We start from the raw sequence: 12,491 nt of genomic DNA on the forward strand, positions 1-12,491 counted from the left end.
TCCTCAGGGAAATGATTATGATGCTAAGCTCTTAAGTTCATCATGGTTTCCGCTATGAATCAGTATTAACTGGTATGCGCGTAAGATCAAATTTTCTCCCCATTCACGATTGTTTGTTACCACACTTCGGCAATGAAGAATATTTGATTAGTTATCAGTACTTAACTGCTTTCAACATATCGCACATGCCCGTTTCCCAAGATGAAGGATAGTAGACACTCTGTGATGAGAACATCTTACGCACTTCAGTCAAAGACGTGTTCGAGTGAATCTCGTAAGGCCGCTGCAAGAACAAATACCTTATTTATCTGCTAGATATTGCAATTTATCCAGTTAACCCTTTTCTACCCGGTCCCAAAATTTTTAACCTCAACTGTGCAAGAACAAATACCTCAATCATCTGCTAGATGATGAATTTTTCAAGCTAAAGCCTTTGTTTTTATATTCCATATGGTATTCGGAACAATTTACTTAACCAGGATCTGCATTTAGTTTTCATTTCTGTTGGGGCTTATGCTCAAGACAAAAATAGCCAGAAGCCATATTTCAAACCACGAATTGATTTAAATGTATTCAGTTTCATATTTAGAGAAAATATGCTTTAAAATAGATTTTGTGTTTGAAGTTTTGATCGATTATTGACTGGCGACAAACCACTTGAGTTCAATATTACAATGAGGTCTGTTAGCTTTCGACTGACGAAACATACTTCAAATCGAAATCAAGAGTATACAACCACATTTTCCACAAGAAAATTCAACAAGAGCGCAAAGGGCACGTTGTCATTGAGATTTACATTATTTTCTATAAAGAAGAATTAGTGTTTTAATGAAAAAGTTACTACGAAATTGAAATGGGGTAAATTCTAAGTACTCATGAAGTAACCCTCTTGATCACGAAAGTGACATGGTCATTCTATCAAGAGGTCAGTGACATAATTCTATGAAGTAACCAATAGCATTTGGATACAATATCTTAAAATTTCTGTGCAAAATAATCTTAACTAAAAAGTTGTATAATGATCACGAATCGTTTTGTTAAAGGCAATGTTTGGTTGGTTATTGAAGAATATACGTAACAGGCTGATCAAAACACATGAGAAATTTCTTTCTTCGCGTCTTATATTTCAAAAGTGTAAGAAAGACCCAGGGCCCAGTTTTGTAGACTGGTAACACCTTTAACCTGGGGGCTAACTCAATTGAAAGTGAATTGAGTTAATCCGCAGGTTAAAGGTTATACCAGTCTAAAAAACCGAGCACAGGTGTTTGCGTACCTTTCCTCGAAGCATTTCATATGCTAGAACTCCCATGGACCACCAGTCAACGGCGAAGCCGTAGCCTTGTACTTCATCTAACGCACACAGAAATACCTCTGGGGCTAGAAATATCGAATCAGAAAACTTTATAATCAGATCAAACGAGTGAACGCCAGAGTAACAAGTTAAGAGAATCCTGATTTCGTTATCAATAGAACGGTTGTATTTATTTCAGCGACGAATTCACGAAATTTCTGTTATCTCTATTTTGCAATGATTTGCAGCTTGCTATATTTGTAACTAGAAGAGACCACAAAGAGAAGTATAATCAAGAAGCGGCCTTTTTAGTCATCAAATATAAATAGATACAGGTAAAAAGTTGATTCCCACAAATAGACGCAGATCGAAAAGAACGATAATGGTATTAGTCGAAGTCGCTTATGATAATCATGTGACAAAGCAGTGATAATGATACCGGGTGATACCCAGTTGAACAGACTCAGGCACTTTACCCTAGTGATACCCGAGCCCCTTAACACTTAACTCAAGTGATAGCCAAGAGAGTTGAGTCAACACTTACCCAAAGTGACATTCAGGTATTACAGTCGATACTAAGCAGTCAACCCTATATTTCCCATGTAAACTCAATCTACTACATACACCTGCTAGCTTACCGAAAGTGTTTGTAGTATGTCTGAGCATTGGTTGGGTAAAACAACATATATTAAGTTTGGACCTCTCCCCCTGTATAAAAATTGTCTACATTATAGGCACTTTAATGTAGAGCATTACCCGTGCATATTACAAGCGCTATCATTACTTGGGGGAGGGGGGGGTGATAGAGATATGTGCCGTTTCCTGGAGAGAGTCAGTTAGCGAATGAGTGAACTCACCCATATAAGGTTTCGTTCCTGACATGGATGTAGCGAGTTGATTCTCTTTCACGACGGTGGCGATGTTAAAATCTGTTATATGTATATGACCTACAGCATAAAGAACATGCGGGAATCACTATAAATTTTGTCAGCGAGCGTTCTACACGGTGACAAGATCAAGATTTTATGACGCTGTAAAAACCGTTACAAAAATGTTTCTATATTAGCAAAACCCACAGTCGATGACTTGCCAGGGGTAATAACAATTCATTCTTATCTGACAGTTTCGATCATCAGAGAAAGCAAAATAACATAATAATGATATTATGCTATTTTTGTTTCTCTGATGATGGAGTTCAGGAAACTGTCAGATTAGAATAAATTATCAAGTCATCGGCGGTGGGTTTTGCTTATTAACTCTAAATACTAATATCTATATCAGTCTACTAGTCATGTTTTTACATATATGTATCGATAACTACTATGTATGTGTTATTCAAATGGGTCTGTGCGAGTCCACATATGCACTATAACGTCATCAATGGTGTTTGAGAATATAAATTACAATTGTGAAAATTGGCTGTTATTTTGTAACCACACTAAATATCATGACACTTATTTTCGTGATTTTTCATGGGTTTTTAATAATGAATTAGAATAACGAGCGAGTGGATATGCACTATGTCAATTCATACAATTTTTCAAGGCATCAAAAATATTTCAAGTTAGTTCTCTTGTTTAATATTGGCTATCAGTCATACATTTACCACTGTCATTCATTTTAACTTTAATTTACGGCCAGGTATTTCTTTATATCCAGTCACCGCTTTTCATATTCAATGTGGCTTCTCACATCTATCGATCTAGTCGTCACAGTCTTCTCAATTATTATTCGCCGATTTTTCTTTAAAAAAGAGTTTTCTCACGAGTTTTCTGCAGCGTTTGATGCAGAGGAAAACCCTGGCTTTTTCAAATATTCGATGGGTTAAAATGTAGGTCAATAATTCGACAATTGAACATACGTATTACGATAATTGAACATACCTATAACGAGACCATTCACCTGATATATTACGACTGATATTATGACTCATTCACCTGATGAAGCTTCTATTCATTAGTACCGAAAGCTTGTGCGTCAAATAAACAGTTAACCTATATAGTATCATCCATCTCGTTATGTATTACTCGATGATACTTACCTTCTTCGTCAAGCAGAATGTTGTCGGGTTTAATATCTCTGAAAAATACATAAATATTATCGCTTGAGGTTAGTTTCTTGATTTCTAGCTCCCAGACATAATTGTCCAAGATCAATATAGAATAGATGAACACATTTATGTATACAATGCACACATAAAATGTCACTACCCGAAAATAGAGATACCTGACAAATCCAACTATCATACGATCTTTAGTTAGGATATTGACCTTTATATAACTCAAGGTATTTTTTTTCACGCAGTCACCTCTCGAAATCAGAAATTAATATAAAAAGATGATTATAACTACTTTCACGGGCATAATCAGAAAATAACCCTGTTTATATAACAATCTATTTACCAATATAGAAAATTGAAACATTGAAACATATACAATGTGTAATTTATTATCAATTGAAATTGAAATCAAAGTTTAAAAACAACAGAGTATTTCTGTGTCTTGATGAAAATAGTAACTCCCCAGTTGAATTGCTAGTGTGATCAACATTGGATGCTATTGGATATTCATGACTTCGTATTTTTGTCAAGAATTTAGTGCACTGATCAATACAGAAAAAAAGCTACTCAGTCTTTCTAAGACACCCCACATCTATTATATCACTCGATCTGTCTCCGGTTTATATGTTAACACGGGTTAACCATATAACTAGCCAGAACACTGATCGTTGAATTTGACAACAGACAAAAATTTCAGTTCATAAATCAGCTCGTCGAAAATCTCAGGGAATAGATTCATCATCAATAATCAAAGTCGCTCCCACTATTTTGCAAGTAGGCGCGATATCATAGCAAATGAATATTAATGTTCGCGCTCATTGACCGATTGACCTGCCGGGCTAAAAAAAAAACCTATACGCAGTAAACACGCCGATCAAATGAGAACATCTATTTTCGTTTAGCTTTTTGAGTCGCTCAGCCTCATTGATCAAAACTTGAAACTGGTGCAAGTTGACAATGCGATGCGCACAGGCGCGGTATTGACATAAAACTCTTATTGACAGCGTAGTAATCAGCTTTTATCTTCTATTTCGGTTTCGCCCAACAAGTTACAGTCGCATCAAAAACACAGATACCCGCGTCTCGAGTTCTGATAGCCTTTATCGCCGTAATCATTCGTGACAAATAATTGATTCTTCGCGGCATTAAGAGACAGGTTCTGTTCTCATTAGGAGAAAATCTGTCATTGACGACAGCGACGAAGATGGTGACATCACTCGAAGGAAAATAAAAGACGAAAAAAAACGTATGGTAAGAAACCGGCAGTAAACGAGTGCAGCTAATTGAGGCATGAAATCGATGAAACCTTACACCGCTAGAATGCGCGTGAAAATGCACTTCGTAACTCCCTGAGTGAAAAGGAAAAAATTTTACATTCGAACAAGCTGTAGGCGACAATGGTTCTCAGGCTCAGGCTCAGGCTTGAATTCCGAAATTACTCTGCGTTAGTTCCCATTGCATTTTGGATATGTTGTACCTAGGGCCAATAGCTAAATTTTGTGAAGACAACTTTTTGAATTTCGACACAGTTCCTCAGTTATGAGGTCATATTCAAGGTCGTGTTGCTGAAAAAGTTCTTAGTGCCTAGTTCCGCCCCTAGGTGGTACACTGGGCCTCCACAACTAGATCATCATACTGACATTGTACCCAAGTTTCATCGAGATCAATCAACTTTTAACGAAGCTAAGTCATAGAAAATAATACCCAATACAGACAGACAGACTGATAGTATGAAAATTAGGGTCTCATAACAAAAGCCCGAGCGTCAAAAAATGTAAGAGTTTGAATAGTCATAACCTTTGGCAATTGGCCTTTTATCAAGAGGGATTTTTTCCTGAGGGGAAGGGGATTTTTACCAGTTACAAATGCAAGGATGCGGTCGTAATTTTACAAGCTGTGTCACGAAATGTACAATCAGCATGCGCACGAACTACACAACTTCAATGTCACGAAGGCAGAAAATAACGATAACGATGTTTACAATCCTGCGATAGGATTAGTTTAGTTATGATCCTATCCACCAGGGTGTTAGGGGTGTTAGATCGTATTCCAGCCCACGCACAACTAATAGTGAACCTGATACACGCGGACATATCTGTCACCATTGCATGTCTAACTAGACCAATTATCAGGTGCTTCAGTTATTGCCTGATTCAGACAAATCAGGCAAACATGTTTGTTTCACTACACAGTAACACTGTTAAATGCTGCCACAATCAAGTGTTCAGGTTACCGCAATCAGAATTAAGAGTCCTATCATATGCCATATTGTGAGGTACTCACAAGCTATAGACGGATACATGCTAGCAATAGTTAGACCGGTCGAAATTGGTCCGTACCTGGAACAGGCCAAATTTCGTACGGACCAAATCAGAGTTTACTGAATTGAGATATAGTTTCCAGGCAACCAAGATGAAATCCTGAAGAATGGTGTGCCTTTTTGTTGAAAATTATCAGCCTTGTCTTGCAAAATAAGCCCTCTTCTGGTTTGGGGAATGATGAAAATGTCAAACTAGCAAAGCACCACAACTTTAAGTTACCCCTTCAGACGGCCACCAATGGGTTAAGAACGCATCAAAGAGATTGCAAAAAGTGTGTTGTATACCAGTCATCATTCATAATTTAAATAGAAAGCCACAGCGATGAAACTTTGATTATATCTCACGAAATCAATCAGCGTCGAAATCATCTGTAAACCGCGTACAGACTGTCACTGATGAAATGATGATTCTAATCGTGGAAAAGAGGAAATTATGCAACCAGCGGTCTTTTCAGCTGAGACGTAACGTCATTGTAAGACTCCATAACCATCATTACCAGCTATCTAAAAATTGGAACCTAGCATTTAGGTGATTAACTTTAAAAACAAGCCATAGGTGACAACGGTTCTCGGGCTCAGACTCAAACTCGAACTCCAAAACTCCCATTGCATTTTGGATATGCTGCATCCACGGCCAATAGCTAAATTTAGTCAAGACAACTTTAAGAATTTCGACCCCATTCCTCAGTTATGAGGTCATCTTCAAGGTCATATCGCCGAGAAACAGTTTCTGCTGCCTAGTTCTGCTGCTAGGTGGTGCACTGGGCCCATTCTATGCATTGCACAACTAGATCCCCATACTAACATTGTACCCAAGTTTCATCACGATCGACCCACTTTTCACGGAGATATGTAGCTGAAAGACAGACACTCAGACAGGCAGGACAAGAATAAGGGTCTCACAGAAGCCTGAAAACCAATAATTCAGTACTGCATAAGGGGATAAAATTTTAAGCGGTTAGTTCCAGCAGATGAATTCAGCATATCGCATGTATACGATGACAACAGGAGAGTCTAAATGCCTCTTGGGCAAATATTCAAATAACATCTAATCATACAGATAAATATTATTCAACTACATACATACATGGAAACTACTGAATAAACAATACTTATGACTGATATGCTACGTTTCATATCTATCTAGATACTTCAGCTAACTGTACTGAAAATGTGTATTGCCTAGAGAGCTGACATGGTAGAGTCATTGCCCATGTATATTCATAATCACAGCGATTTTTTGCACGAAAAAGAGACGGATGAAAGTCTGATCAGTAACACTGTTGAATCGGCCGACTGTTGGGCCGACAGAAAATTCAAATCTTGTATGAACCTGCCAATTCCGTAAAGCAAACTCACTTCTAAATCAATTTCCAGGAAGTCTATTGAGCAAACAAACTACCAGTGTAAGGCATAACTAATGACTAGATTTGCATGATTTTGCCACAAATTTCACCAGTTAGGCTTTCATCATGCGTGCGACATTATCCCATAACGGATACATTTTATCTGCACACTTCCACCAGGCAGAATTTCACGTAGGTCTACTTGTTTTCAGTTGTAGGTTTAACGATGCCCATCTGGATTCATTAAGTTTTATCGAAAATTTGTGTACACAATTCAATAGAAATGAAATTCAAATGTAAAATAAAACGATGCTAAGTTTAACTGAGTGGGTTCAACTAATGCCCCGCTTTCATAGTTTCGATGGCCTTCAATACAATTCTTTAGATTCTGAATTACTTCATCGTCAATGAGTGGATTTAACTTTCAAGCCTTAACCCTTTTGCAATCAATTCTATTTAATCTGCAACTAAAGCCCCCATCACACGTAGATGATTTGATCCGGATCAGACACGAGTCAAATTTGGCACTTTGGCTTAAGAACTGTGATAGTTGGTCCTAAATGACACACGGAGACACTGTTACAAACCTGTGCATGATATTTTGGCATCTCAGATAATCGAGCGCCAGCGCCAGTTCGACCATGTACGATTTCACGCGTTCTTCGTCGAATTTGACGTCCTGTTGCATGTGATAACGCAAATCTCCACCAAGCAACAAATCGACCACCATGAACATGTCCTCTTCGTCCTGGAACGTGAACCACAAATTGACAAGGAACGGATGATTCAAGTTCATCAGGATTTCCTGTTCACGGAACACGTTGCGCACGGCATCTTTCTTGATGCACATCGCTTTGTTCATGTACTTCATCGCGAACATCTTCTTTGTGTCCTTCTTCTGCACGATGCATACCTATAACGAGAGAAATCCTGCTATAAACACAGCAAATAAATAGATTGAAATTAGGTGAGAATGAACATAGGTTCGGCCGAAATTGCCAACCGAAACATCTACCAATACATAACACCCAAACAACTATTTCAAAAATATCAAAATATTACAACATAATCAGACTTGATTTGACTCATTAATGTCATTATGATTATTTCAACTTTAACTTGTTTTATGAAATGAGCCACAGGTATTCCCAGTTACCGCGTATTCAAGTTTACTTTGAAAAAGTGCAATATGCTTCCTTCTGCAGTTTACTCATCTTTAAGTGACGAAATTTGGCAATGAAGATAATTTTGGGGTAATGTCGGATAGTGTCAGGGGTATCATTAGTGGTTTGAAATTTTCAATACCTTTTCTATACCTGTGCTCGGGCCAAAGTATCCATAAGTTCCATAGCTACTGAATGAGGTATGAGCTTGTACTCAATAAGACGGAATGGGAAGTTTATGATAATAAATACTAGGATTGCAGCAAAAGAACCACACGAAGAAATTATCCAGACCACATTTCTACAATTCAATGGCTTTTTCTTGCCTTGAAAAAGATATTGCTAATTTCTAACTTTTCCAGGATAAGGAAAAACCGTGAATATCAGTTCTTTTCCATACGATAAGAATGCAGATACGACTGGCAAATGTCAAACTGCTTTCAATCATAATCCCCATGGAGCTGACCCTTGATGGGTTTTTTTTCAAATTTGAAACTTCTATACTTTGGAAACGAAAATCTTCAATGCTACCATGGAAACAAATCTATCAGAAACGCAACGCTAACTATCAGCCTCTGTGCAATTGGCGGCTCGATTGAGGAAAAGAATTACATGTACAAGCGAGCAATGAACATTTCATTCTTTTTCATTTTCCATCCGGCTCGTTCGAATTTTCTATAGTGACCAACGAGCACAACGTATAGAGTACCAGTAATATCTGCATACATCTGTTTAAAACCGATCAGTAATATTATCCATCGCCCCGCGGGGCTCTTTTTACGGATGAAAATATCGCATCAGTTTGTCTCGAGTGTCGTCGAACGTAAAGGGAAATCGATCAACATCCCTAATGTTGAATTCACAAATTTGTTTTGATATTAAATATAGAACGTAGAATAACTATATAAATAGACGGCAATAGTTAAATTCAGAAAATGGAATTCCACTCGCTCTGCAGTATTTACACTGCCAAAACGTAGGCAATGTTTATCTAATTCTTTTCTAATTTTTAGTTTTCAATTGTGGGATTTCGCTTCAATTTAAACGAAAGGATAAATTCGAAACCTTCTTACCATGACCATGACAACAAGGTCACAATAAGGCTGTGAGACACCAGTCTGTATGCTTTAGAGATTAAAACATTTTTCGTGCATTGATGTTCGAAGTCCCCCTCGGAAAAACAACTAACTGGTAAGAGAACGTCATGAATAATTCAGCAGCATTACATTCTGAAGTCAAGGTCGATCGAGATGGCTGTACCATAATGGAAAATACAGTCAGGAATTTCAAAGCAAGCACAGAGAATCAGTATCAAATTCTCTTGAAAATCATTGACACATATAAATATAACTCGAACTCTAGTTTACATGTCCATGTGCCAACTGGAAGGCCCAGGAATCCACTCAGAGTGTACCAGATAAAACATAATTCCTCAAAATCCGTCCTTGCTTAATGCAAAATAAGCAACAAGAAATCTTCTGAATCCGCTAATAACGAGTGTCACACTCGGACGGAGGCAGGTTAAAGTAAGCGCACTAGAAACAAATCTACAGCACGGCCCGATTTCAATACATGGTGATCGAGTAGTAAGTGTGCGGAGCCGACGAGAACAGGTTGGACGTTTGTGGGGATTTCCTCTAATGAATCCATCGGCCTGCGTCGTGTGATAGTACATCCGGACAAATCCATGGCAACTGTGTGTAAAGTATGAGACTCGATATAATGGATTGCATTTTTGCCATACAGCAATTCGATCCTAGCCAATTTCCTGCCCAGTCAGTGATGTTCACATGTTTTATCATCGACGAGAGTGATTTCGTGTCGTGTGACCGCTCAACATCGGCACCCGCGCGGGCAAGAGCGACCAGATAGCGTGGAAGTTCTTGCGATCGGCTCGGCTCGCAGCCATACTTGCTCGATAGCACGGAAATGTTTTTTTTTGTGATTGACCGCGACCGCGTAGGTAAATATTGATTCAAGCGAAAAGTCATCGCTGAGATTGCCTCCAGAAGATAGATCGTGCTGCCTTTTTCATTCTCACTGTCTGTCACTAGCCGCGATCACATGAGCCAAATTAGGCCCGGGCGAAATTAGGCCAAGAACAACTGTTCACACGGGTGCCAAATGGGTCCGTGCCTGTTTGGCCCGAACAAATACGTCGAACTAGGCCCGAGCCAAATTTTAGTACACCTCAAATTAATGACTCACTTCACTCTGTTTAAGTATTGTTTAGTATCGAGCCGTTTACATGTGAATGCACTCTCTAATTAGGCATGGGCCAAATTCTACTCGGGCTTGACTCGTGCCAATTTGGCCCGGACCAAATCATCTCCGTGTGATCGCAGCTATTATCCCTGCGCTCAAGTCGGAAACCAGCATCCACGAACCAGGTTAAGGAAATCTACCGAAACAAATGATGTCAGATGTTTAATGACTTCAAATATTGATGAACTCCTACCAGCAGACAAATCTAATGGATGTTTCTGCATTCGTTGCCACACAATACAGCAATCGGTTCATCTTGTGTGATGATGTTAGATCAAAGGCATCCCTTATGATTAAGATTCATATAGAGCACCTTCACCACGGGGGCTGATCTCGCTGCAGTCTGATCCTGCTGCACTGATGAGATGAAAACACAGATAAAATCAGTAGTTAGAATAAGTTTCTATCATTCAACGCATGCACTGCTCAGTCTGACGACACCGCGCCCTGAACATGCAAGAGAAATCATTTCATAACTCATCATCCCTTCGAAAATAAGCCATTAGACCGGGAGCTCAGGGAGGCAAGCTCTATAAGGAGGTAAGGTATATTACGATTCACCACGGGTCAGGGTGTTCCAGACGGTGTTTCTGTCAGCAAACTGGTGGTGGGTGTGGTTCCCAGGGGCCCTAAATGCTAGCACAGTAATTGTACATGTGATCACGCCCAGAGATGAGTTTGACCTAGGTCAAACTGCCCCTGAGTCACCTTAAGCCTGTGTCATATTAGAGAGCGTTTTAACACGTAAACCACTCGCCCGATACTGAACAATGCCACGACAAAGCCATGCAACTAGTGGAGTCAGTCGTAATTCCTACACAATAATTGGTCCCATGCTAAAATTTGGCTCGGGCCTGGTCCAATGTTTTTGGTCTTGCAAAAAACGCTTGAGTGATCGCAGTGATAGTCTTCGAAACTGCAGTGACCAACACAATTTTCTTTTTATTGCTGAGCTCTGAGGAGAGGGAGAGGCGGGAACAAATAGCGGAAAGCTAGGGAGGGAACAAGAGATACGGAGACAATGAGAGAGAGAGAGCATTGCAGTAAAATGCATCTACAACAAGAGCTATGTATACTTAATGGAAGAAGGTGTTGGGTGACATCTCATGAGGCAGCTCTTTGAGATATCATTAATGATTAGATTTAATGTTTATGGATAGTCTTTCTGCATCAATTACACGCTATCGGATTTCAGTCTGCATTCAACAACAACAACAGCAGAAGTAGTCACGGGGTCTGACTCGACTTCGAAAACATGAACTAGCACGCGATGTTAACCATAGGCTCCCCGCTTAGTCGGAGAAAATTACCCGCCCGAGATTTCTCGAACTCGACGAATAAACGAAGAAGATCGTCGCAACGAAACCAACCGACATCAAACGTAATATAATGAACGTGACTGTAATGATAATTTTCTGAAGTATTCATCTCTAATATCACACACGCGGCTGATAATAATGATTACTCGCGTGCGATACGACGATTTCAACGGCAAAGCAGCGGCGCGACGACGAGGACCGCCGAAGACTCGAACAGATTAGGTAAGATTGGATTAGATGCCGCCAGCGCCACCGGCCATACATCGCAATGATCCAAAGAAATGAAAAAGATAATGCCCGCCGGGAAGTGATGGTGAATAATGCTCAACGCTGCTTATCGCTATTTAGGTAGATGGGTAGAAGCAGCGTATGATCATTCTACATGTATATAGTCATTATTCATGTAGATTCTATCAATGTCTGTTTCAGTGGTCCTAGTTATGAAATTAAGCAAGGTTTAGTTCTCTTTGGCTCAATCCCTCAAACGGCTGATCGCCAATCAGAGCATCATTAGCAGGTTCGAGGCGTCTTTAGTCTTCGATTAAGAGCAGCCAGAAAACCAGACCTTCAACAAAGCAACTGCCCAGGATTTAAACCCGTGAACCCTGGATTCGAATTTCATAACCCTAGGATTACGTTCCTTACACATGCTAACCCTGGAATAGAATTTGTCACATTGTTCCCTTTAACTTTACGATATTGAAGTCAGGTTCTTACAGTTAACCATA

General features: G+C 39.3%; 1 protein-coding gene across 2 annotated transcripts in view; it reads right to left on the reverse strand.

The window, feature by feature from the left end:
- LOC141899309 (serine/threonine-protein kinase 32A-like) overlaps window positions 1-12,491 on the reverse strand; it is a 32,984-nt gene that overhangs the window by 7,528 nt on the left and 12,965 nt on the right. For both annotated transcript variants that reach the window (XM_074785538.1, XM_074785539.1), the window contains exons 4-8: window positions 7,604-7,929; window positions 3,333-3,370; window positions 2,149-2,238; window positions 1,274-1,377; window positions 167-283 (exon numbers count right to left, since the gene is read on the reverse strand). In XM_074785538.1, the coding sequence (XP_074641639.1) occupies window positions 167-283; window positions 1,274-1,377; window positions 2,149-2,238; window positions 3,333-3,370; window positions 7,604-7,929 (675 nt within the window). The remainder of the gene's footprint in view (window positions 1-166; window positions 284-1,273; window positions 1,378-2,148; window positions 2,239-3,332; window positions 3,371-7,603; window positions 7,930-12,491) is intronic.

The sequence above is a fragment of the Tubulanus polymorphus genome, chromosome 2 (assembly GCF_964204645.1).
Source record: "Tubulanus polymorphus chromosome 2, tnTubPoly1.2, whole genome shotgun sequence".
Classification (NCBI taxonomy): Eukaryota; Metazoa; Nemertea; class Palaeonemertea; order Tubulaniformes; family Tubulanidae; genus Tubulanus; species Tubulanus polymorphus.